The sequence below is a fragment of the Macaca fascicularis genome, chromosome 16, assembly GCF_037993035.2.
Source record: "Macaca fascicularis isolate 582-1 chromosome 16, T2T-MFA8v1.1".
NCBI lineage: Eukaryota > Metazoa > Chordata > Mammalia > Primates > Cercopithecidae > Macaca > Macaca fascicularis.
The window spans coordinates 5,270,330-5,297,533 of NC_088390.1; the positions used below are offsets into that span (position 1 = coordinate 5,270,330).

A 27,204-nucleotide genomic window follows, 5' to 3' on the forward strand; every position below is an offset into this window, starting at 1 on the left:
TGCCAAGAAATGAGTAGTTTCTTTTTTTTTTTTTTTTTTGTTTTTTGTTTTTTGAGACGGAGTCTCGCTCTGTTGCCCAGGCTGGAGTGCAGTGGCGCGATCTCGGCTCACTGCAAGCTCCGCCTCCCGGGTTCCCGCCATTCTCCTGCCTCAGACTCCTAAGTAGCTGGGACTACAGGCGCCCGCCACCGCGCCCGGCTAATTTTTTGTATTTTTAGTAGAGACGGGGTTTCACCGTGGTCTCGATCTCCTGACCTTGTGATCCGCCCGCCTCGGCCTCCCAAAGTGCTGGGATTACAGGCGTGAGCCACCGCGCCCGGCCATGAGTAGTTTCTCACAGGTGGGAGCCATGGAGCCCCATGGTCCTTCCCGTGGAAACTTCCCTCAACAACGCAAGGCTGACCCCTCTAAGTCCTCAGAGCCGAGCACCCATGTCTCTCCTCTGGCTGCAGTCATCTGATTGCCGGGGTGCCTTCATCTAAGGTTTGGCAAGTGCTTTATCTTATAGAGCTTCATAAAATCACCACTGGCTTTCAGGGCCCAGAGACCTACTGAAGTTAACCATTCTTCATTGTTTTAAAATAAGTCGTGTGAACCCTCTTCAGTTTTGTCAAAAAGAAGAAATGGCTGTTTCAAAATGATGCTTTTCAGTATTTGCAGGGATTTCAACATCGTCATAGTCATCTTCAGGTTCAATGTAGCTTGGGATGGAAACAGTCTTCTTATTTTTAACTTTATTTACCAATGAGTATGTAGGTGGCGGCTGACTTGGGGTTTCCTGTGGGGCTAGAATACACAAAAAGATCCTTAGATGCAAAGCTATCATGTGTTTTTATATTTTTGACGCAGTGGCTCAGTGTGATTTTCACGTTTCAGTGATCTTCCCACTTCTAGTGGGCCAGATCCCCATTTTACAGAGGAAATTCAGATGCAGACCTGACACAGTCTCCGGATCACCCAAGTGAGTAAATGGAAAATATTAGTCAGACATCTTGACTCCTGTTATCTTTGCCTAAGACTGCCCTGCATGGAAACCATGAAGCAAAAGCTTAGAAAAGAAACAGACCAGGTCAGGTGCAGGAGCTCACACCTGTAATCCCAGTACTCTGGGAGGCCGAGGTGGGAGGATCACTTGAGCCCAAGAGTTCCAGACCAGCTTGGGCAACACAGGGAGACCTCGTCTCTACAGAAAAATTTAAAAATTAGCTGGATGTGGTGGTGCACGCTTATAGTCCCAGCTACTTGGGAGGCTGAGGCAAGAGGATCTCCTGAGCCCAGGAGGTTGAGGCTACAATGAGCCATGATCACACCACTGCACTTCAGTCTGGACAACGTAGTAAGACCCTGTCTCAAAAAAAAAAAAAAAAAAAAAAAGGGTGGATGAAAAGAAACAGACCAGAGCCCAGTAGTCATGAGTGCTGTTGTGTTACAGATCCTAATTTTCACAAGGAAGTGAAATAAATCATATTTCCTTTTTGGCACATCCCTTCCAGTGACTTACACTGTTTTCCAGGACTCTCCGTAATTGCTTATGTACAAATCTCTCTGCTAAGAAGAAAGGGGATGGCATTATTTTCAAAAGGTGGAATTAGTACAGAACAGGTCCATAGGAGGCCAGAGGTGGTGGCTCACGCCTGTAATCCCAGCACTTTGGGATGCTGAAGTGGGCGGATCACCTGAGGTCAGGAGTTCAAGACCAGCCTGGCCAACATGGTGAAACCCCGAATCTACAAAAATACAAAGATTAGCTGGGTGTGATGGTGGGTGCCTGTAATCCCAGCATCTCAGGAGGCTGAGACAGGAGAATTGCTTGAACCCAGGTGGTAGAGGTTTCAGTGAGCCATTATAGCATCACTGCACTCTAGCCTGGGCAACAGAATGAGGCTATGTCTCAAAAAAAAGAAAAGAAAAGAAAAGAAAAACAAAAAAACAAAAAGAACAGGTCCATAAGTAATAGAAGGATGATGAAACAGCTTGAAACAGCTCAGCTCCATCTTTGATGGGGATAGGAACTGCCTCTCCCACAATCTCATCTTTTCCTAAGAAAACCTGAAATGCCACTATTTGCAGAACTCTGCAGTTTGACAGACCTGAGTTCATGTTCAGGTTCCAGCAGCATTAGCTGTGTAACTATAGGTAAACCACTTATCTGTGCCTCAGCATCCTCATCTGTCAAAGGGGAATAAAAATGTACCTGACTTGGGCCAGGCACGGTGGCTCACGCCTGTAATCCCAGCACTTTGGGAGGCCGAGGTGGGCGGATCACCAGGTCAGGAGTTCAAGACCATCCTGGCTAATACAGTGAAACCCCGTCTCTACTAAAGATACAAAAAAAATTAGCCGGGTGTGGTGGCGGGCGCCTATAGTCCCAACTACTCAGGAGGCTGAGGCAGGAGAATGGCGTGAATGTGCGAGGCGAAGCTTGCAGTGAACCAAGATCACACCACTGCACTCCAGCCTGAGTGGCAGAGCGAGACTCCGTCTCAAAAAAAAAAGTACCTGGCTTGTAGAGTTGTTGTGAGGACTGAATGAGCTAATACCTTTAAAGTGCTTAGTGTGGGATCTAAAACACAGCGCATGCTCAGTAAATGGTAGCTAATATTGTTTATCTAGCCAATCAAAATATTTTTCTTAAGTATCAACTAAGCCTCACGCCCTGCTCTAGGTAGTGGATAAATATGAATAGTGGTGGACAAGAAAGGTTCCTGTTTTCCTGAAGTTTATACTCCAGTGGAGAAGATCAAAAATACACAAATGAACAACAAGTAAATAACACAATTTTGGATAACTGTCAGTTTCATAAAGGAAATTAGCAGGACTACTTTAGGTTGAGTGGTCAGAGAGGGCCTCTTTGAGGTGGTGACTTTTGAGCTGACATCTGAAGGATGAGGAAAATCCAGCTATGCAAAGAGCTTAAGGAAGAACATTCCAGTGAAAGGAACCAGGCAGAGTTTTTCTGATAGGAAGTGAGAGGCCTAGTGACACCCCATGTTTCTTTCTGTTTATGTTCCAAGCTGGAATTTGAACATGAATTTACACATTTATATCAGGATATTGGGGGCGTTGGTACTTATTCTGCCCCCTTTTTTCTTTTTCTTTTTCTTTTTTTTTTTTTGAGACAGGGTCTCACTCTGTCATCCAGGCTGGTGTGCAGTGATTTGCTATCATAGCTCACTACAGACCTTCTAGGCTCAAGCGATCCCCCAACCCCAGCCTTCCAAGTAGCTGGGACTATAGGTGTGCACCATCACACTGGCTAATTTTTGTAAAGATAGGATTTTGCCATGTTGCCCAGGCTGCTCTCAGACTCCTGAGCTCAAGTCGACTGCCCACCCTGGCCTCCCAAAGTGTTGGAATTACAAGCATATGCCACTGTGCCTGGCCTCTGGCTGTCTCTTTTAAACAGGATGCTGGTTGGGTGTGGTGGCTCATGCCTGTAATCCCAGCACTTTGGGAGGTCGAGGCAGTCAGATCACTTAAGGTCAGGAGTTCAAGACCAGCCTGGCCAATATGGTGAAACCCCATCTCTACTAAACATACAAAAAATTAGCTGAGTGTGGTGCTGTGCGCTGATAATCCCAGTTACTCAGGAGGCCAAGGCAGGAAAACAGCTTGAACCTAGGAGGTGGAGATTGCAGTGAGCCGAAATCACGCCACTGCACTCCAGCCTGGGTGAGAGAGCAAGACTCTGCCTCAAAAGTAAAATAATCAGGATGCTAAATCTATAAATCCTAGTGCTACAGACTGAATGTTTGTGTCCCCCCAAAATTCATGTGTTCAAGCCTTAACCCCCAGTGAGGCTATATGTGGCCATAGGGATGAGGCCTTGATCCAACAGGATCAGTGTCCTTGTAAGAAGAAACACCAGAAATCTGGTTCCCCGACGCTCTTCCCCAGCTTGAATGCACCAAGGAAAGGCCATTTGTGGGGACATAGCAAGAAGGCACCTGCCTGCAAGCCAGGAGGAGGGCCCTCACCAGAAACCTCACAGAAATTGGCCAGCACCCTCATCTCGGGCTTCCAGTCTCAGAACAACGAGAAAACAAATTTCTGTTGGGTAAGCACCCCAGTCTATGGTATTTTTGTTACAGCAGCCTGAGCTATCTAAGACACCTTGATAGGGGCCAGGCGCCGTGGCTCACGCCTGTAATCTCAGCACTTTGGGAGGCCGAGGTGGGTGGACCACGAGGTCAGGAGATCGAGACCACAGTGAAACCCCGTCTCTACTAAAAATACTAAAAAAAAAAAAAAAAAAAATTAGCTGGGCGTGGTGGCAGGTGCCTGTAGTCCCAGCTACTTGGGAGGCTGAGGCAGGAGAATGGTGTGAACCTGGGAGGCGGAGCTTGCAGTGAGCTAGTGAGCCGAGATCGCGCCATTGCACTGCAGCCTGGGTGACAGAGTGAGACTCCATCTCAAAAAAAAAAAAAAAGAAAAAAGACACCTTGATAAACTTGTTATCCTACCCTAAATGAAACTGCTACCAGTAAAATATACTTACAGAAGTCTTCTAGAGAAGGCCAATTCCTTGGTGGCAGAGGTGGTAATTGAACTGGCGACTCATTAAGAACATTCCTAGAGAGACAGAAAGAGAGAATCAGTGTTTGATTTGGGCCATGCCTGTTCCCAGCAGATTTAAGAGAAAACATCAAGGAAAGTGAATGGGTTGAACATTCAAATCTTGGTCTTTACAAATCGGAAGCATTTCCTTTCCTTTGTAGGTCCTGGATCCCATTTGTAATTGGCACCCTAATGAAACTGTTTCCTCTAGCCCAGGAAATGGCTGAAACTGAGGGGAAGGAAATAAAAGTGCTACAATTCAGAGCATGGAGCATATCTTCCTGGTTCACCTGAGCTGATTTAGGAGCGGTAGGCACCAGATGTATTTCTATTTGCAAAACAGATGAGCTAGGCATGGTGGCTCATGCCTGTAATCCTAGCACTTTGGAAGGCCGAGGTGGGCGGATCACCTGAGGTCAGGAGTTCAAGACCAGCCTGGCCAACATGGTGAAAACCCGTCTCTACTAAAAATACAAAAATTAGCCGGACATGATGATGCTCACCTGTAATCCCAGCTACTTGGGAGGCTAAGGCAGGGGAATCGCTTGAACCCGGGAGGCGGAGGTTGCATTGAGCCAAGATCATGCTACTGCACTCTAGCCTAGGCAACAGAGCGAGACTCTGTCTCAAAACAAACAAAAAAACCCAAAAAACAAAAGCAGATGAACTCCTAAAGCAGAATGTACACACACCTTGAGACTGCATTTCCACTACTGGGTCTACAGCCTATCAAAATGCTCACATATATTCACCAAAACATGCATTAGAATGTTCAGAGCAACACTATTCATAACAGCTCCAAATTGGACACTACCTGTGTTAGTCTGGGTTGTCCAGAGAAGCAGAGACACATAAAATTTGCCATCACACAACCCAAATGCCCATCAGCAGTAGAATGGATAGATTAATTATAGTATAGCGACTGGGCAAGGTGGTTAACATCTGTAATACCAGCACTTTGGGAGGTGAAAGAGGGAGGACAGCTTGAGCCCAGGAGTTTAAGGGTAATATAGGGAGACCCTAAGCAACACAGGGAGACCCTGTCTCTACAAAAGAATCAAAATAATTAGCTGGTTATGGTGGCATACACCTGTAGTCCCGGCTACTCAGGAGACTGAAGCAGGAGGATCACTTAAGCCCAAAATCTGAGGTTACAGTGAGCTATGATTGCACCACTGTACTCCAACCTGGTTGAGCGTGAGACCCTGTCTCAACATAAAAAATAAATAAATAGTGGTGTACTCCCACGGTGGAATGTTCTATAGCAACAAGAATGAATAATCTACAACCACACACAATGAATCTCATAAAAATGATGTAAGCAAAAAAGCCAAACACCAAATAATATATACTGTATGATGCCATTAATAAATTGCATAAAAACCAAAAAGCTGCTGGGCGCAGTGGCTCACACCTGTAATCCCAGCACTTTGGGAGGCCAAGGCGGGCAGATCATGAGGTCAGGAGATTGAGACCAGCCTGGCCAACATGATGAAACCCAGTCTCTACTAAAAATACAAAAATTAGCCAGGTATGGTGGTGTGCACCTATAGTCCCAGCTACTCAGGAGGCTGAGGCAGAAGAATCGCTTGAACCCGGGAGGCGGAGGTTGCAGAGAGCCAAGATCGCACCACTGCACTCCAGCCTGGCAACAGAGCGAGACTCTATCTCAAAAACAAGCAAACAAACAAACAACAAACAAAAAAACCCAAAAAGCTAATTTATACTGTCACAGACAGTGATTACCTTTGGGATGTAACAGCTGAAAGGCTGTATAAGGTAAGCCTCTGAAGTGCCGGTAATTATTTCTTGATCTGGGTGCCAGTTACCTGGGTCTGTTCAGTTCGTGGAAATTCATCAGGTTGTACACTTAGTATTTCCATTTTTCTGTATTTATATTATACTTTGGTAAAAAGCTTTAACTAAAAGAGAAACTCTTAAGAAAGCTTCCTTATTTGGGCCTCCATCCCCCTAGGTACACTGATTTGACTCCTGTATGCTATAAAGTCCCCCTGGGAATGAAGAAACATTTTTAGGTTGTTGGGTTGAGTGCAGATGGGACATGGGGGTAGAGCTCCATTGACAGCTCTCTCCACCCCTCTGTAGCTCTTCTTAAGGGAAGAAAGCAACTCATCTGACTGCTAAATTTGGGAAAAGTCTAGCTCCCCTCATTTTCTCCGCCAGAGCTGGCCTGACTGCAGAAATCACAAATCCTGCTCTGGTCTTTGCCATTCACAGAAAGGGGTCTGCTCGGTGGGGGAGACCTGAGGTTCTCTGGAGCTGCCTGTGAACTGGGCGGGAAAGTCACCCAGTTCCAAATTAGGAAACTCACTAGCTCACAGAAAAGAGCCACATTCTGCAATCCCAGTTTTATTCTTTTTTGTTTGCTTGTGGTTTTTTTTTTTTTTTTTTTTGAGACGGAGTCTCGCTCTGTTGCCCAGGCTGGAGTGCAGTGGCGCGATCTTGGCTCACTGCAAGCTCCGCCTCCCGGGTTCACTCCATTCTGCCTCAGCCTCCCGAGTAACTGGGACTACAGGCGCCCGCCACCATGCCTGGCTAGTTTTTTGTATTTTTTAGTAGAGACGGGGTTTCACCGTGGTAGCCAGGATGGTCTTGATCTCCTGACCTCATGATCTGCCCATCTTGGCCTCCCAAAGTGCTGGGATTACAGACTTGAGCCACCGCGCCTGGCCTGTTTTTTTTTTTTTTTTTTTTGAGACAGGATCACACTCTGACACCCAGGCTGGAGTGCAGTGGCACCATCACAGCTCAGTGCTGCCCCGACCTCATGGGTTCAAGCAATCCTCCCACCTCAGCCTCCCAAGTAGCTGGGACTACAAGCAGACGCCACCACACCTGGCTAATTTCGGTATTTTTTTCAGATATGGGGTCCCACTATGTTGGCCAGGCTGGTCTCAAACTCCTGGCCTCAAGCCATCCTCCCCCTTGGGCCTCCCAAAGTGCTGGGATTATAGGCATGAACCACTGCCCCAGGCCAATACCAGTTTTATTTTTTTGCTTTTTTTTTTTTTTTTTTTTTGAGATGGAGTCTCCCTCTGTGGCCCAGGCTGAAGTGCAGTGGCCAGATCTCAGCTCACTGTCACTGCAAGCTCCGCCTCCCGGATTTATGCCATTCTCCTGTCTCAGCCTCCCAAGTAGCTGGGACTACAGGCGCCCACCACCTCGCCCTGCTAGGTTTTTTTGTGTGTGTATTTTTTAGTAGAGACGGGGTTTCACTGTGTTAGCCAGGATGGTCTCGATCTCCTGACCTCGTGATCCACCCATCTTGGCCTCCCAAAGTGCTGGGATTACAGGCTTGAGCCACTGCGCCCGGCCTTTTTTTTTTTTTTTTTTTTTTTGAGACTTGAGTTTCACTTACCACCCAGGCTGGAGTGCAGTGGCACAATCTTGGCTCACTGCAACCTCCACCTCCTAGGTTCACGCGATTCTCCTGCCTCAGCCTCCCAAGTAGCTGGGATTACAGGCACCCGCCACCATGCCCGGCTAATTTCTGTATTTTTGGTAGAGACGGGGTTTCACCATGTTGGTCAGGCTGGTCTCAAACTCCCGACCTCAGGTGATCCGCCCGCCTCGGCCTCCCAGATCTGGGATTACAGGTGTGAGCTGCCACACCTGGCCCCAGTTGTATTCTTTTAAAAGGCAGTATTTTAGTCACCTGTCTTATTCCTGAAGGGGATCAGAATTGATGGAGGCAGGGGGAGTCTTATTTGCTGGATCCCTGAAGCTACAGTCAAAGGCATTTTAGAAAAGCATAGGTTTAACAATGTTTTGTATACGGTGTCTCACTATGTTGTCCAGGCTGGTCTTGAACTTCTGGCCTCAAGTGATACTCCCACCTTGGCCTCCCAAAGTGCTGACATTACAGGCATGAGCCACTGCATCTCGCCCCAAGAGTAAGTTTTGTTTTAGATAGTGTATATATTCCAAAGAAAGGACTGGCTCTTGACTGGCTCCTGGGAAATAATATCTAAACCCTTGGAATAGCCTCCCTGATAAGAGTGTCTCCAGCCAGGCGCGGTGGCTCACGCCTGTAATCCCAGCACTTTGGGAGGATGAGATGGGTGGATCACGAGGTTAGGAGTTCGAGACCAGCCTGGACAACATGGCGAAACCCCATCTCTACTAAAAATACAAAAAATTAGACAGTCGTGGTGGCGGGCACCTATAGTCCCAGCTACTTGGGAGGCTGAGGCAGGAGAATTGCTTGAACCCAGGAGGTGGAGGCTGCAGTGAGCCGAGATGGCACCAATGCACTCCAGCCTGGGCAATAGAGCAAGACTCTGTCTCAAAAAAAAAAAAAAAAAAAAAAAAAAACAGAGACAAGAGGAGGGAGGACTTGCCCAGCATTAACAGTGTCCTGAGTCTCTGCCCTTATGTGGAGAGATTTGGCAGGTGTGACATCTCACCAGCTCTACAGGAAATGCAGATGCCTCAGTCATACTGGTACAGAGTGGAGGGGCAAGAGTGGAAGTGAACAGGCAGTTCTCAACAGTAAAAAGCAGAAGGATTCCTCCCCACTTACTCATACATTTTTTCTTCATCTGCTTGCTTGTTTTTCAAGGGCTTGGCAATTTCCCATTTCTTGCCTAAGAGAAGGAAAAGCATGTTCATTGAAGAAGAATTAGCAAAAGTTGTGATTTTCGAATTGAACCCAGAAAAAACACACTTAGGGACACCGAGTTAATAAATGATAGAACTGGACTTTGAATCCAGACTGTCTGACCACAGAGCCTCTGCACTAACCCAGTGAGGGCGGGCACAGTGTGGGTGGTGTTTATTTCCTCTATGCCTGGCACTTAGGTGGCACTTAGAAATGTTGGTCGAATGAATAATCAAAAGTGTGGTTGGGAGGAAATCAGATAAAGCCTCGGAAAAGCAGTTTGTATCCTGTAATGTGCTGGACATATAAGTTGTCGTAAATTAAAACCTGCTTGTTAATAGGAGTGGTTGAGGATAAAAAGAAAGGAGGTAAAGTTTTAGTTCAGGGTCATTCATATTTGAGAATTTTTAGTTCAGGGTCATCCATATTTGAGAATGGAAACTTTTTTTTTTTCCCACAGACAGAGTCTTGCTCTTGTTGCCCAGGCTGGAGTGTAGTGGCGCAATCTGGGCTCACTGCAACCTCTGCTCCCCGGGTTCAAGCCATTCTCCTGCCTCAACCTCCAGAGTAGCTGAGATTACAGGCGCCCATCACCACACCTGGCTAATTTTTGTAATTTTAGCAGAGACAGGGCAGGGGGTTTCACCATGTTGGCCAGGCTGGTCTCGAACTCCCGACCTCAAGTGATCCACCCGCCTTGGCCTCCCAAAGTGCTGGGATTACAGGTGTGAGCCACTGCACCTGGTGGGAATGAAAACTTTTTAGAAGGCAAAAGGAGGCCAGGCACGGTGGCTCACATCTGTAATCCCAGCACTTTGGGATGCCAAGGCTGGAGGATCACTTGAGGTCGGGAGTTCAGGACCAAGCTGGCCAACGTGGTGAAACCCCATGTCTACTAAAAATTCAAAAATTATCCAGGCATGATGGCATACGCCTGTAATCCCACCTGCTGAGGAGAATGAGGCAGGAGAATCACCTGAACCTGGGAGGTGGAGGTTGCAGTGAGCCCAGATCACACCACTGCACTGCATCCTGGATGACAGAGACTCCATCTGAAAAAAAAAAAAAAAGGGCAAAGGACAGAGGACTGTAGGGTCCCAGAATACACTTTTTTAATTAAAAAATTAATTACAATAGAGAAGAAAGAACATTGAACTGGAAGCCCAGCAGGCCTGAGTTCTGGTCCCAACTCTGCCACCAGTTCTTATGGCACCTCAGTGAAGCTCTCATCTTCCTTTGAACCTTAATTTTCTTATCTCTAAAGAGAGATTGAGAAGAATGACAGAAAGATTTCACTTCTTGTCTGTCTGTGACCTGCCAGCACTGAGCTGGGCTGAGCAGGAATCTGGAGGCTGTGACCAGATACAGTGGGTGGATAGTGGCTTCATCATTGAGGGATGCCAGTCCAGGGTGCCCCAGGGAAGGTGGCTGTACCTCTCCGTGTGCTTACCATCCCTAGGTGTACTCCCTGCTTAGGTCATTGTTCTTGTTAGGTGTACTCCCTGCTTAGGTCATTGTTGTTGTTGTTGTTGTTGTTATTATTATTTTGAGATGGACTCTCGCTCTGTCGCCCGGGCTGGAGTGCAGTAACACCATGTCGGCTCACTGCAACCTCTGCCTCCCGTGTTCAAGTGATTCTCCCACCTCAGCCTCCTGAGTAGCTGGGATTACAGGCACCCACCATCACGCCCGGCTAATTTTTGCATTTTCAGTGGAAACAGGGTTTTGCAACGTTGGCAGGCTGGTCTCGAACTCCTGACCTCAAGTGAGCCGCCTACCTTGGCCTCCCAAAGTGCTGGGATTACAGGCATGAGCCACTGTGCCCGGCCAGGTTGTTATTTAAAGGGATGAGATGTCAAGATAACACACCATTGAATCAAGGCTCTCATGTTTCTGGCAATGAACAGGAAAGTGGAAACCCTACTTACAGATAATCTAAAGTTACTGTTAATCCCCAGACCACTTATTTATGTCTGAGGGTACCAAGAGGTTTCTGGTCTAGGTAATACCAGAAGATTCAGAGTATGGTCTCAGAGAAGGCAATCATAGTGGCCAAACATGTTGGCTGTGGGTTGAGTCCATATTTTATTACTCAAGAAAGTTCTTTTTTTTTTTTTTTTTTTGAAACAGTCTCACTCTTGTTTCCCAGGCTGGAGTGCAGTGGCGCGATCTTGGCTCACTGCAAGCTCCGCCTCCCAGGTTCACGCCATTCTCCTGCCTCAGCCTCCTCAGTAGCTGGGACTACAGGCGCCCGCCACCGCGCCCGGCTAATTTTTTGTATTTTTAGTAGAGACGGGGTTTCACCGTGTTAGCCAGGATGATCTCGATCTCCTGACCTCATGATCTGCCTGCCTCGGCCTCCCAAAGTGCTGAGATTACAGGCGTGAGCTGCTGCGCCTGGCCGACAGTTCTTTTTTTTTTTTTTTTTTTTTTTTTTGAGGCGGAGTCTCGCTCTGTCGCCCGGGCTGGAGTGCAGTGGCTGGATCTCAGCTCACTGCAAGCTCCGCCTCCCGGGTTTATGCCATTCTCCTGCCTCAGCCTCCCAAGTAACTGGGACTACAGGCGCCCGCCATCTCACCCGGCTAGTTTTTTGTATTTTTTAGTAGAGACGGGGTTTCACCGTGTTCGCCAGGATGGTCTCGATCTCCTGACCTCGTGATCCACCCGTCTCGGCCTCCCAAAGTGCTGGGATTACAGGCTTGAGCCACCGCGCCCGGCCTGGCCGACAGTTCTTAATATTCCATATACTTGTGTTCTCTCAAGATGCTGTGATCAGTAGCCACACAGGAAAGAAAAAGCCCTTGAGCATACTGTGCCTTAAAACAGATTCTGCTTTCACCGGATGATTAGGGCTGGAAGGGCTCTTGGAGATTAGTTGACATCCCTCCTTTCACTACGCGGATGAGGAAACTGAGGCCTAGAGACATAATGTTAGTGGCAGGGCTAGGACTCAAACCCAGAATGCAAGATGCTTAATGAAAATTCAGCTCATTCAAGCCCAGGATTGACTGCTTGCCCTAAAGGATCAGTGCGTTACTGCACTGAGAACCACCTGGCTCCTCCCTCCACCTGCCCAGGTAAGATGGCCATTACCTTGTCGAAGCTGCCACTTACAGACACAATAGAGGATGAGGCCCAGGCCCACAGAGACAACGATGATGGCCACAGCTAAGATGATCCAAAAATTGTTCCTCCACCAACTCATTGCAGTGGAATCCTGAGAAGAATGGAGAGACAAGAATGAGGCATGAATGAAAGATATCCTGGGGTGGGGTGGGGTAGGGCAGTTATCTACTGTGTTTTTGTTTTTGTTTTTTTTTTTTTTGAGTCGGAGTCTTACTCTGTCACCCAGGCTGGAGTGCAATGACATGATCTCAGCTCTCAGATCATTACAACCTCCACCTCCCAGGTCCAAGTGATTCTCCTGCCTCAGCCTCCAGGGTAACTGGGACTACAGGCACCTGCCACCACGCCCAGCTAATTTTTGTATTTTTAGTAGAGACAGAGTTTCACCATGTTGGCCTGGCTGGTCTCGAACTCCTGACCTCAGGTGATCCACCCGACTTGGCCTCTCAAAGTGCTGGGATTACAGGCATGAGCCACGGCGCCCAGCTAATCTACTGTGTTGTGTAGAGATGCAGACATCTGCTTAGGAATCAGGTGCTGGTTCACAGCCATACCCTACTGATTAACACCTGGGGGACCTCAGGCATGTCACTCGACCTTCTGTGAGCCTCGTCTGTAATATGGGGATGATACCTCCTACTTCAATGCAGTTTGTGAGGACTGGAGATCAAGCATGTACCTACTGGGCCCTCTAGAAATGGTAGACATCATCATTGCTCTTTCAGACATGCAGCAGGAGGGGGAAGGTGCCATTTAAAGCAATAATTGACGGCAGGGTTTTTTTTGTTTTTTTGTTTGTTTGTTTTTTGAGAAGCAGTCTTGCTGTGTTGCCCAGGGTGGAGTGCGGTGGCACAATCTCAGCTCACTGCAACCTCCACCTCCCAAGCAATTCTCCTGCCTCAGCCTCCTGAGTAGCTGGGATTAAAGGTGTGCGCCACCACGCCTGGCTAGTTTTTATATTTTTAGTAGAGGCGGGGTTTCACCATGTTGTCCAGGCTGGTCTCGAACAGTTGTTTTTAATCACAAGGACAAGTCAGATTTAATGCATAGCAGGGGAGAGAAATTTTAAGAGCTCTTGTTTGAGGTGAGGGTTAGAAAAATAGCTGGATGGGTCTCTTTGAGTGAGATATGGTCAGAAGGGTGAAGCTGAAGAGATAGGGCAAATTGAGTTGATCTGCATGAGAGAGTTAACAGGCATTTGGGGGCTGGAAGCTGACAGACCAGAGAGGGGAAAAATCTTTTTTTTTTTTTTTTTTTTTTTTTTTGAGACAGAGTCTCGCTCTGTCGCCCAGGCTGGAGTGCAGTGGCCGGATCTCAGCTCACTGCAAGCTCCACCTCCCGGGTTTACGCCATTCTCCTGCCTCAGCCTCCCGAGTAGCTGGGACTACAGGCGCCCACCACCGCGCCCGGCTAGTTTTTTTGTATTTTTAGTAGAGACGGGGTTTCACCATGTTAGCCAGGATGGTCTCGATCTCCTGACCTTGTGATCCGCCCATCTCGGCCTCCCAAAGTGCTGGGATTACAGGCTTGAGCCACCGCGCCCGGCCCGGGAAAAATCTTAGAAAAGGTTAGCAGCAGAGAGAGAGGTCAAGAAGAGAGCGGCAAGTCAGAGCCTGGTTAGGAAGCTCCCGCAGTGGCAAATAACCAAGGCATTTCTAGGACAGTAATGCCTCATGTCCAGCTTTAAATTGCTACCTAGGTTATGCTGTGGTGTCACCTTTTGTTACCATCAAACCTCCAATAAAACTGCATAACATGGCCGGGTGCAGTGGCTCATGCCTGTAATCCCGGCACTTTGAGAGGCTGAGGCAGGCAGATCACTTCAGGTCAGGAGTTCAAGACCAGCCTGGCCAACATGGCAAAACCCCGTCTCTACTAAAAATAAAAAAATTAGCCGAGTGTGGTGACTTGCACCTGTAGTCCCAGTTACTCGGGAGGCTGAGGCAGGAGAATTGCTTAAAGCCAGGAAGCGGAGGTTGCAGTGAGCCAAGATCACACCACTACATTCCAGCCTGGACAACAGAGCAAGACTCCATCTCAAAATAAAAACAAAGGCTGGGTGCAGTGGCTCACGCCTGTAATCTCAGCACTTGGGGAGGCTAAGGCGGGCAGATCACTTGAGGTCAGGAATTCGAAACCAGCTTGGCCATCATGGTGAAACCCCTTTTCTACTAAAAATACAAAAAATTAGCTGGGCATGGTGGTGCACGCCTGTAATCCCAGCTACTCAGGAGACAGAGGCAAGAGAATTGCTTGAACCCAGGAGACAGGTTGTGGTGAGCCGAGGTTGCACCATTGCACTCCAGCCTGGGCAACAAGAGTGAGACTCCATCTCAAAAAAAACACTGATCTCAAAGTGAGAGTTGTGAGAACCCCAACTTTGAAGCTGGTTGCTCTCAAGTTCCAGAGGCCCGGACTTGCGACCAATGTCTGGGGAGTTGGGGGCAGCAGTCTTGGGGACTGAGCTGTGGGATCTGATGCTATCTCTGGGTCTATAGTGCTGGCATTGAATTGGAGAACACCCAGCTGGTGTTCACTGCTTGGTGTGTGGGGGGAAAAAACCCGCACACATTTGGTCACAGAAGCCCTTTTCTGTGTTGATTGTGGTGGTGTGTGAGAACAGAGGAAAAACACCGTCGGCAGAGTTTTCCTGAAACGATACTCTTTAGAGTGATAGAGATAAATACCAGGACCTGCGCATTCAAAGCTGTTGTATCTGGATTGTGACTGCGTGGAAGGAGGGGGCTGCGTGAAAGGATGAGGCGGGAAGACAGGGACTGTTGCTTTTCATTATAAACTCTCTGCATTACTGGATTCTTGCACTAGGTACATTTACTTTGATAACACTGAAAAGAAGAAATTCACCATGTAGTGTAGCCTCCAAGAAAAACTATTGCTTAGGTTTCAAGGTCAAGGAAATTTCATTCTCATCAGTTTCTCGGGAAAGAGGAAGTGGAATGATATTGTCAGAAAGGGAAACCCTGGGTCATTTTCAGAACTACTCAGAGTGATAAATAGTTTTTGTCAGTTTTGTTCTTACGAATGAAATGGACTGCAGAGAGACACTTTTTTTTTTCTTCTCTTTTCTTTTCTTTTTTTTTTTTTTTGAGATGAGGTCTCGCTCTGTCCCCCAGGCTGGAGTGTGATGGCGCGATCTCGGCTCACTGCAACCTCCGCCTCCCTGGTTCAAGCGATTCTTCTGCCTCAGCCTCCCGAGTAGCTGTGATTACAGGTGTGTGCCACCACGCCCGGCTAATTTGTTTTGTATTTTTAGTAGAGATGGGGTTTCACCATGTTGGCCAGGCTGGTCTCGAACTCCTGACCTCAGGTGATCCACCTGCTTCGGCCTCCCAAAGTGTTGGGATTACAGGCGTGAGCCACCACGCCCGGCCGACACATTTTCAGCAGAACCAAGGAGAGCTTGCTTTTTGAGAGAGGGCAGCTGAGAGAAGGGGCCTAAGAGAATCACATTCTAGTTCCAGTAGGAAGTCCTCTAGGCCACCAGGCTGGTTTAATGGCCAAGGTGCTTCCAGACAGGGGAAGCCCTGGGGAAGGATGACAGAGAGTATGGACAATGGGAAGATCACGATGGCTGCATGACCAAGTTCAGGCCCTGGGAAGGTATGGAAGCTGCATCCTACCTGTGCTAGCAGGCCTGGAGTTGTGGCCACAGAGGGCTGATAAGATTGTGAGTACAGGACTGCTGAGGGCTACTGAAGGATTGCAAAGAAGTGTTTGTACTGGCTGAGTGAGTGGCTCACGCTTGTAATCCTAGCACTTTGGAAGGCCAACGCAGGTGGATCACTTGAGTCCAGGAGTTCAAGATAGCTTGGGCGACGCAGCAAGACCCTGTCTCTATGCAAACACACACGACACACAAACACACACTCACATGTAGCCGGGCGTGGCGTCATGCGCCTGTAGTCCCAGCTACTCAGGAGGTTAAGCTCCTCCGCAGCTACTCAGGGGTTTCACCCTGCTGGCCAGGGTGGTCTTGAACTCCTGACCTCAAGTGATCCGTCCTCCTCAGCCTCCCAAAGTGCTGGGATTACAGACGTGAGCCACCGCCCCACCCAGAATGAACTTTCAAAAGGGAACAAGGGCCAGGCGCGGTGGCTCAAGCCTGTAATCCCAGCACTTTGGGAGGCTGAGACAGGCGGATCACAAGGTCAGGAAATCGAGACCATCCTGGCTAACACGGTGAAACCCCGTCTCTACTAAAAAGTACAAAAAACTAGCCAGGCGAGGTGGCGGGCACCTGTAGTCCCAGCTACTTGGGAGGCTGAGGCAGGAGAATGGCGTGAACCCGGGAGGCGGAGCTTGCAGTGAGCTGAGATCGCGCCACTGCACTGTAGCCTGGGCGACAGAGCGAGACTGTCTCAAAAAAAAAAAAAAAAAAAAAAAAAAAAGGGAACAAGGATTAGAGAAGGGAGTGACACCCAATAGAACCAGAACCGGAGAGAAGGGGCTTGGGGGCAGGAAGTTGAGAGCTCACACTTAAGTTTCGATTTCCTCTGAGTTGGGAGGCAAAATCAACAGCCTGGGGGCTGAGGTGGGAGGAGCTGGCTTGAGCAGAGCAGTCCAACAGCACACACCAACTCCTCCACCTTCCAGCCCAGCCCCCACTCCCCATTCCCATGGCGCTTTCTTCACAATTTCAGTTGATGGAGCCTTTCTTGTGAGGCCGTCCTTCCTCCTTGTCTGCTGCATCCCAAGGAGAGCTCCTCAGCTACATGAAGGGATGTCACTACCCCTGCAATATGTATATGTGAAATATGTTGGGTGTGGTAGCTCATGCCTGTAATCCCAGCACTTCGGGAGGCCGAGGCTCGCGGATCATGAGGTCAGGAATTCAAGACCAGCCTGGCCAACATGGTGAAACCCCATCTCTACTAAAATACCAAAATTAGCCAGGCGTGGTGGTGGGTACCTGTAATCCCAGCTACTTGGGAGGCTGAGGCAGGAGAACTGTTTGACACTGGGAGGCGGAGGTTGTGGTGAGCCGAGATCGCGCCACTACACTCCAGCCTGGGTGACAAAGCTAGACTCCTTCTCCAAAAAAAATTTAAAAAATAAAAAATAAGTTGGGCATAGTGGCATGCGTCTGTGGTCCCAGCTACATGGGAGGTTGAAGTGGAAGGATTGTTGGAGCCCAGGAAGTCGCGGCTGTAGTGAGCTGCAATCATGCCACTGCACTGGAGCCTGGGTGACAGAGCCAAATCTTGTCTCAAAAAAAAAAAAATGCATTGAGCACAGTGACTGACACCTATAATCTCAACACTTTTGGAGGCTGAGGCAGGAGGATCACTGAAGGCCAGGAGTTAGCAACCAGCCTGGGCAACATAGCAAGACCTTGTCTCTACAAAAAAATTTAAAAATTTGCCAGGCGAGGTGCTACATGCCTATAGTACCAGCTACTCAAGAAGCTTAGGTGAGAGGATTGCTTGAGCCTAGGAGTGTGAGGCTGCATTGGGCCATGACTGTGCCACTGTACTCCAGCCTGAGCGACCGTGCAAGACCCTGTCTCAAAAAAAAAAAAAAAGTGAAATGCATTTTTCTTCCAACTGAGCCTGTGACAGTGACAGTTGTCTCTTGGTGTATTTGTCCTCTTTGTTTATTTGTTCCTTGTCTGTCTCCCACACTGATGGGTAAGCACCATAAGAGCCGTAAGAGCCGAGGCTTTGTCTGTAATTACCACTGTGTTTCTAGAGCCTAGAACATCACCCGGGGCAGGACATTCCATACATATCTGTGAATATGTGAAAGAATGGATGATGCCCCAGTCTCTTTACCCTGCCATAGATGGACTTCCCCCCAGAGAATGCAGGCAGAAGTCACTTTGGGTCCAGTACCTGAAATTCCTGTGCTGTGCAGTCTAATTCCAAAGCCTCATCTGAACACACGCTGGCCTTTGGCTACTGGGGTCAAGAGGCTGGCTGGGAAGCAGTGGCCATACAATGCTGGGGAGGTGGAGTTCCAGCTTCCCCTTTGTTTCTCCCCATTCCTCTAGTTGTCCATGACATTTTCAAGGAACATGAGTGAGCCTGTTGCAGTTCTGGGTGGTTTCAGTGGAAAGGATTTGGCAAGACATTCCACAGGGAAGAGGGCGGGTGAGTGGGAGAGCAGCTGAAGGCAGCCACCACGTCAGCTTCACTTTCATTTCTCCAAGGGGCATTTCCAGGGCGTCAGGGACAGAAATCACATTTTCCTTCACCAGGAAGTTCTGAGACTGTGGGTTTATTTAGCTTTTTTTTTTTTTTTTTTTTTTTTTTTTTTTTTTTTTTTTGAGACAGAGTCTTGCTCTGTCACCCAGGCTGGAGTGCAATGGCCGGATCTTAGCTCACTGCAACCTTCACCTCCCGGATTCAAGCAATTCTCCTGTCTCAGCCTCCCAAGTAGCTGGGACTACAGTCACACACCACCACACCCAGCTAATTTTTATACTTTTAGTAGAGATGGGGTTTCACCATATTGGTCAGGCTGGACTCGAACTCCTGACCTCAGGTGATCCACCCGCCTTGGCCTCCCAAAGTGCTGGGATTACAGGCATGAGCCACGGTGTTCTGCCTATTTAGCATTTTTAAAATAAGATGTTCAGTAAGAAATATAGTTTACACTGTGAAAGTTATACACATATTCACATAAATGAAGCATTGAAGGGCCATAGGCTGGCCATCGAGGGAAACAAGTTCTCCTCCCCTCCCCTCCGTTTCTCCTCTCCTCTCCTTTCTCTCCTCTCCTCTCCACTCCTCTCCTCTCCTCTCCTCTCTCCTTTCTCCTCTCCTTTCTCCTCTCCTCTCCTCTCCTTTTTCTCCTCTCCTCTCTCTTCTCCTTTTTCTCCTCTCCTTTCTCCTCTCCTTTCTCTTCTCCCCTCCTCTCCTCTCCCCTCCTCCCCCTCCCCTCCCCTCCTCCCCCTCCCCTCCCCTCCCCTCCCCTCCCCTCCCCTCCCCTCCTCCCCCTCCCCTCCCCTCCCCTCCCCTCCTCTCCTCTCCTCTCCTTTACCTTCCTTTCCTTTTTGTAAAGACAACAAAATGTTGTAGATGCACAAAAAATGTTGCGTAGGCTGGTCTCAAACTCCGGGCCCCAAGTGATCCTCAGCCCCAGCCTCCCAAAGTACCAGGATTGCAGGCATGAGCCACTGCACCTGGCCAGGGGGAATATGTTTCCTGTTCCCACTTAGCTGTTGCACTTGGAATAAGACGTTTAACATCTCCTTGCAGGCTTCTGAAAAGCTTCCAAGAGATGATGCATGCAAAAGAGCTCTGTGTGCAGAAGATCACCAAGCATGAGGCATTATTAAGGGCAAACCAACCAAGTTCTATTTACAATCGCCAAGTGTCTTCTAAGAAGGGCAGCTACCCGACGAGCAGAATTCCCTATTCTCCCTGCAGAGGATCTCCAGGTCTGCAAAGCTGGCGGGGCTAGGAATGAAGTTTGCTGGTAGGAAGTGGGGAATGTTAAATTCCTCTGGGTTATAGAGGGGGAGAATTTGGAGTTCTGGGAGGGAAGGTGATGAGAAGAAGGGATGGAAGGGTGAGAAGAAGGGGAGCCAGCAGGATGGTACAAAGGTGGGAGTGAACCCAGGCTAGATTAGGCCTGCGGAACTTAACCTACTTTACTTGATTTTAGTCACTTGCTTCTAGTTGATCTTAAAACCTATATAGCTGCTGGGATCAGTGGCTCACACCTGTAATCCCAGCCCTTTGGGAGGCCGAGGCTGGAGGATCACTTGAGCCCAGGAGTTCAAGACCAGGCTAGGCAACATGGCAAGACCTTGTCTCTACTAAAAACAAACAAACAAAAAACCAGATGTGGCGGCGTGTGCCTGTAGTCCCAGATACTCAGGAGGCTGAGGTGGGAGGAAGGCTTGACTCTAGGAGGTTGAGGCTGCAGTGAGCTGTGATCACCATCAGTGTACTCTAGCCTGGGTTATAGAGTAAGACCCTGTCTTTAAAAACAAACAAACAAAAAAAACCTATATAGCTAAAAGTCATGTAGCTAAGCAATATTTAACTGGAATTCCACCAGCTTCCTGCTGGATAACATCTCTGTTATCCATCATAGTAATGGTTGTTTAAGTTGTTTTCCAGGGGCTGGATGCGGTGGCCCATGCCTGTAATCCCAGCACTTTGGGAGGCCAAGGTGGGCTGATCACCTGAGGTCAGGAGTTCAAGACCAGCCTGGCCAACATGGTGAAACCCCATCTCTACTAAAAATACAAAAATTAGCCAGGCATGGTGGTGGGCGCCTGTAATCCCAGCCACTCGGAAGACTGAGGGAGGAGAATCATTTGAACCCAGGAGGTGGAGGTTGCAGTGAGCCTCCAAGATCGCACCATTGCACTCCAGCCTGAGTGACGAGAGTGAAACTCCATCCCAAAAAAAAAAAAAAAAAAAGTTGTTTTTCAGGAACGTGTGGTCAGCTCTTATCCAGTTCAAGCCACTTATGACCATCAGTCCTTCAGCTTGGTCTGTGAGAGTGTCCAGTAGGTGACGTTTGATGTCAGAGCACCAAAAACTCCATCCTCAGTCATGCTAATGCCACCATTTTGTGAACCTGCATCCTATGAAGAACCACGAAGCTTGACTAGGCTTGCACAGATCGCTGATGCCTTACTTTTCCTTGCCTCCAATCACCTTCCCTACACCTTAGGCCACCTGCTTCTTTGTCCCATCAACGTCTCTAAACCCCATCTTTGAGGAAGTCAGTTTGAGACCTATTTTCCCATCTCCTCACTTGGCTGCCTCATGAATAAACACATTCTCTGCTGCAAAACTGTTCATCTCGGCACGGTGGCTCCCACCTGTAATCCCAGCACTTTGGGAGGCCGAGGCAGGCAGATCACGAGGTCAAGAGATCGAGACCATCCTGGCTAACACGGTGAAACCCCGTCTCTACTAAAAAATACAAAAAATCAGCCGGGCGTGGGGGCGGGCGCCTGTAGTCCCAGCTACCTGGGAGGCTGAGGCAGGAGAATGGCGTGAACCCGGGAGGCGGAGGTTGCAGTGAGCCGAGATCGCACGACCGCACTCCAGCCTGGGCGACAGAGTAAGACTCCGTCTCAAAAAAAAAAAAAAAAAAACTGGTCACCTCAGTGATTGGCTTACTGTGCGATGAGCAGAATGGGCCTCATTTGGTAACAAGAGAAGAAACTGATAGAAAGTCCTCAGGGATGGGGTGGCAAAGACATTTTCAGAACAGGGCCCTGTTATGTTCCGTGCGTAGTTGTTTGCACTGGTGCGTTACAAGCCCCTCTGGTGGCCCCCCGCTTAGTCTTTGGTAAAGTCTGCTGCATCTGCCAGTGGTTTTGTGAGCAGATTTGTTCTGGGGGTGTGGGGAACTAAGAAAGGGGTGGAATAGAAACAGTGCAACATAAACAGTTAAACCCACAGAGGCTGCAGGCCCATTGCTGACCATGGAAAAAGAGGTGGACTCCTCGGGAGTCCACAGAAGTCTTGGGGAGGGCTTTGGACTTCCACAGGCCTAGAATAAGGGTTCGAACTAATCTCAGCCTAGATCTCAAGGGTCTGAGAGGCTGTAGAGAACATTTAGGCTGGTTGGCCTGAGCAGCTCTTGCCCCAGTTCACCTCTAATTCCCAGACTGTTGCTGTTCATGCTCAGTGAGGCCTTGTTCTCACTCGTCCTTCTCTCTTTTTTTTTTTTTTTGAGATGGAGTCTTGCTCTGTCACCCAGGCTAGACTCCATTGGTGCAATCTCGGCTCACTGCAACCCCTACTTCCCGGTTAAAGCCATTCTCCTGCCTTAGCCTCCTGAGTAGCTGGGATTACAGACACACATGCACCACCATACCTGGCTCATTTTTGTGTATTTTTAGTAGAGATGGGGTTTTGCCATGTTGGCCAGGCTGGTCTCAAACTCCTGACCTCAAGTGATCCACCTGCCTCGGCCTCCCAAAGTGCTGGGATTACAGGCATGAGCCACTGAGTCTGGCTCCAGTTGTCCTTCTCACTGATGTCAGCACCAGAAATGGTCATGTGGATAGTCACTGGCAACTTAAAACCCAAGTGTGCATGGGGAAGTGCAGGGCAGGGTCATTAAACGGAGTCCAGCCTCTCTTCTCCCTTTCTCTATCCTTTCACTTCTGGGAAAGACCGGAAACCTCACCTCATTCCTCTTTCTCCCATGGCCCCATCCCCACCCCACTTCAGCCCATCAGCCTCCAAATGTAGTCTAAGTCCTCATCTCTGTACCTGGACCATTCCATTTTCGCTGGTCCCTAGTCCCCATCTGGCTTCCCACTGGCTGCCAAATACCAGTGTGACCCTGTCCTTTCCTTGCTTTAAGCCTCTCAGTAGTTTTTTTGTTTGTTTGGTTGTTTTTGTTTTTGTTTTTGTTTTTGAGATGGAGTCTTGCTTGCTCTGTCACCAGGCTGGAGTGCAGTGGCATAATCTTGGCTCACTGCAACTTCTACCTCCCGGGCTCAAACGATTCTCCTGCCTCAGCCTCCTGAGTAGCTGCAACTATAGGCACCCGCCACCACGTCCAGCTAATTTTTGTATTTTTAGTAGAGACGGGATTTCACCATCTTGGCCAGGCTGGTCTTGATCTCTTGACCTTGTGATCTGCCCACCTTGGCCTCCCAAAGTGCTAGGATTACAGGAGTGAGCCACCGCACCCCACCTGCCTCTCAGTCGTTATTTACCACTGAAGCAGAGTGAAGCCTGTGCTCTGCATTGCTTCACGGCCAAGACCTCGGGGACAAGTGGATACACAGGGCAGTGGGAGTGGATATGGCGAAGCCGAACCCTGGTCTCTTCTCGAAATAATTTTCTAGAGGGCAAAAGCAGATGGCTCCACCGAGAACTCACACCAGCCCAACACACTTTGATGTCGAGGCCTCTGGAAGGGAAGGTGCCTAATGAGCTACTTAAAGCCAGAGATGCAATGACAGCGGTACCAAGACTGGAGGTGTTCCAGGTCTTTCATCCAAGAGCCCCAAGACGTAGCCTAAATTCGCACCACTGTAATCTCAGCACTTTGGGAGCCTGAAGCAGGCGGATCACTCGAGGTCAGGAGTTCAAGAGCAGCCTGGCCAACACAGTGAAACCCCATCTCTACTAAAAATACAGAAATTAACCAGGTGTGGTGGCGCGTGTCTGTAATCCCAGCTATTCGGGAGGCTGAGGCAGGAGAATCGCTTGAACCCGGGAGGTGGTGGTTGCAGTGAGCTGAGATCGCGTCACTGCCCTCCAGCCTGGGCAACAAGAGCAAAACTCCGTCTCAAAAATAGCTAAATAAATAAAATAAAATAAAATAAAAATAAATAAATGGACACAGTCAGTGCCTTGCTCCCACCCCTACCTCCAGCACGGCACCATGACAGTCTTCTCACATATCAGTCCCAAAACACACTATCGGCATCCAGAGAGTGGGAATAACTCGTTACAGTTCACACCTCTCATTCCCAGTCATTATCTCATTTCAACCCGAGAGGTTGACTTCTTTATCGCCGCGACATACACACGAGGAAAAGGCCCAGAGAGGTGAAGCGATGCCTCAGGTCACTCAGCCAGTTACCGGCAGAGCAGATTCTTCAATGCAAGTTTTTCTCCAACCCTACCCAGCAGTCGTACCAGGGCCCCAGGCTGCAATCCCCTGGCCCGGTGCCCATCGGTGGCTCCCAGGGACACATGCCCTGATGCCGGCGCTGACAGATGTCTACTGGGAAGAGAGCAGGAAACTGTCCCTTGGAAAGCCGAGATGCTTACCTGAACTGTGAAGGTATCCGAGCGGCTAAGGAGACAGCAGTGGCCGGAGTGCTGCGGTTCAGGCACAGCTGGCGAGAGGCATTCCTCACTCACAGGCCCTCACCCACCGCTCGAGACAGTGAGCCTCATCCTGACCACTTCCCCTTTCTAGTCTGCCCACGGGGGAGAGACCCAGGCGTCATCGCTAGGCAAGCATCCCTTTTCCAGGGAAGCTGACGACCCGCGGCTGTCCGGAAGCCAGAATCTTCTCACTGCCCTGTGTCGCTCCCGCAAGACCCACCAGAGGACCCTCATGGTGCGGGAGGGGGTCCTGGTGGGGGCCAGGGGCCAGGGTGGAGACTTGGCAGTGTGGGTGGGTGAGGTGCCCCCACAGACGAGTTTGCCCTGAGCATTCCTGGAAGTGGTAGCCTTAGTCTCAAGAAGAGCGACGGGATGCCGACTCCCACGCAGAGACAGATCCAGGTAAGAAACCAGCTCATGTGTGACAAACTCACCAGCTCACAATGAGGGTGACTCTTGAAAGCTCCTGTGCACCCTGGAACTGCTGAGACATCTTCTGCTTGGAGGAGGCAAGGGACAGGCTTCCTGTTTCTGAGGGCGTGTGAGTGGCGACATTGAGAAATGTGGCCAGTGGAGCATTTTGACGGAGTTGGGTTCCCTCATTTAACACTGTGAGACAGAAACTCCCAGCGAGGCCCACGGCCCCTGAACATGGGGGATGGGGTGGGGAAACCAATTAACCATTTTGTTGAATTGGCTGCTTCTGACTCAAATGAGCAGTCACATTAGTAAAAATAGGCAAACAGATGTGCGTTGTGTCTGCCCAGAGCAAATGAGTTGTTGTCGATTTCAGTAATAATGATGATAACCTGATATGTCTGATAAATGTTTAACAAACACCTGGCTCTGGCCGGGCACAGTGGCTCACGCCAGCACTTTGAGGGGCCGAGGAGGGCGGATCACCTGAAGTCAGTAGTTCCAGACCAGCCTGGCCAACATGGTGAAACCCCATCTCTACTAAAAATACAAAAATTAGCCAGGCGTTGTGGCATGCGCCTGTAGTCCCAGCTACTCAGGAGGCTGAGGCAGGAGAATTGCTTGGACCCGTGAGCCGGAGGTTGCAGTGAGCTGAGATGACACCACTGCACGCCAGCCTGGACGACAGAGCAAGACTCCATCTCAAACAAAACAAAAACAAAACATCTGGCTCAGAAGATTCCTGATTTGCAGTGTTTACTAATTTCTTTCTTTTTTTTTTTTTTTTGAGATGGAGTTTTGCTCTTGTTGCCAGGCTGGAGTGCAATGGCTTGATCTCGGCTCACTACAACCTCCAACTCCCAGGTTCAAGTGATTCTCCTGCCTCAGCCTCCCAAGTAGCTGGGACTACAGGCGCCTGCCACCACGTCTGGCTAATTTTTGTATTTTTATTAGAGACAGTTTCGCCATGTTGGCCAAGCTGGTCTCGATCTTTCGACCTTGTGATCCGACCTCCTCTGCCTCCCAAAGTGCTGGGATTACAGGGATGAGCCCCTGCACCTGGCCAAGGCCTGAACTCTTTCTTATTAGGCTCATCCAAAGTTTAGCTGCTAAAACACCTTCCTAAAAGCCAATTTAAAATTCTCTGCTAGGCCAGATATGGTGGCTCACGCCTGAAATCCCAGCACTTTGGGAGGCCGAGGCAGGCGGATCACAAGGTCAGGAGTTTGAGACCAGCCTGGCTAATACGGTGAAATCCTGCCTCTACTAAAAATACAAAAATTAGTCAGGCGTGGTGGCAGGCGCCTGTAGTCCCAGCTACTCAGGAGGCTGAGGCAGAAGAATCGCTGGAACCTGGGAGGCGGAGGTTGCAGTGAGCTGAGATCGAGCCACTGCACTCCAGCCTGGGCAACAGAGCAACACTCCGTCTCAAAAAAAAAAAAAAATTCTCTTCTGAAGGGTGAGTAAATGCTTCTGTGGATAGAACTTATCCTAGGCTAACAAAGCTGTGACTTCTTGGTTTGTGTTTCATTCATTCATTCAATAAATCAATCAATAAATTATTTTGCTAACCTTTAAGGACCCCAGTTCAGCTGTGTGATATAGTGAACTCTATAACCCTATTCCCAACAATGCCTTTTGCACATCAAGTTCAAGGCTGAGGTGTCAGGTGATCAGAATTCCAGGCCTGGTTTGACAACTTTCTTTGTGAATCCTTCCCTTCTCTGAGCCTTTGTTTCCTTGTTGTAAAATGAAAGAATACAATTGATAAACATGAAAGTGCTTCAGGGATTTTGCCATGAAGTTTTTTTTGTTTGTTTTTTTTGTTTTTTGAGACAGAATCTCGCTCTGTCGCCCAGGCTGGAGTGCAGTGGCGCAATCTTGGCTCACTGCAACCTCTGCCTCCCGGTGTCAAGCGATTTTCCTACTTCAGCCTCCCGAGTAGCTGGGATTACAGATGCGTGCCACCATGCCCAGCTAATTTTTGTATTTTTAGTAGAGACGGGGTTTCACCATGCTGGCCTGTCTGATCTCAAACTCCTGACCTCAAGCAATCTGCCCGCCTCGGCCTCCCAAAGTACTGAGATTACAGGCATGAGTCACCGCACCTGGCCTTCTTTTTCTTTGTTTTTAAAGACAGGATCTTACTCTGTCACCCTGGCTGGAGTGCAGTGGTGCAATCACAGCTCACTGCAGCCTTGACCTCCTGGGCTCAATCGATCCTCCTGCCTCAGTTTCCTGAGTAGCTGGAACCACAGGCATATGCCACCATGCCTGGCTAATTTTTGTATTTTTTTGTAGAGATGAGGTCTTGTTATGTTTTCCAGGTTGGTCTCAAACTCCTGGGCTCAAGCAATCCTCCTGTCTCAGCCTCCCAAAGTGTTAGAATTACAGGCATGAGCTACTGTACCTGGTCTATTCTAATTTTTAAAGGTTCAATAAAATTCTAATTCTCAATAACATTCTCTGTATCTCTCTCTCTCACACACAGTTATATATATATAACATATAGTTAAATATATAGTTACATTTTCTTTTTTTTTTTTTTTTTTGAGACGGAGTCTCACTCTGTCACCCAGGCTGCAGTGCGGTGGCCGGATCTCTGCTCACTGCAAGCTCTGCCTCCCGGGTTTACGCCATTCTCCTGGCTCAGCCTCCCGAGTAGCTGGGACTACAGGCGCTCGCCACCTCGCC

General features: G+C 48.9%; 1 protein-coding gene across 1 annotated transcript; it reads right to left on the minus strand.

Moving 5' to 3' along the window:
• Positions 1–24,591, minus strand: SCIMP (SLP adaptor and CSK interacting membrane protein). Its single transcript, XM_045374772.3, has 5 exons — positions 24,528–24,591; positions 12,272–12,395; positions 9,101–9,164; positions 4,499–4,572; positions 1–786 (listed from the first exon to the last, which is right to left on the minus strand). The coding sequence occupies exons 2-5, from the start codon at positions 12,381–12,383 to the stop codon at positions 611–613; spliced, it is 426 nt and encodes a 141-aa protein (XP_045230707.2). The 5' UTR covers positions 12,384–12,395; positions 24,528–24,591; the 3' UTR covers positions 1–610.
• Between the last annotated feature and the right edge of the window lie 2,613 nt (positions 24,592–27,204).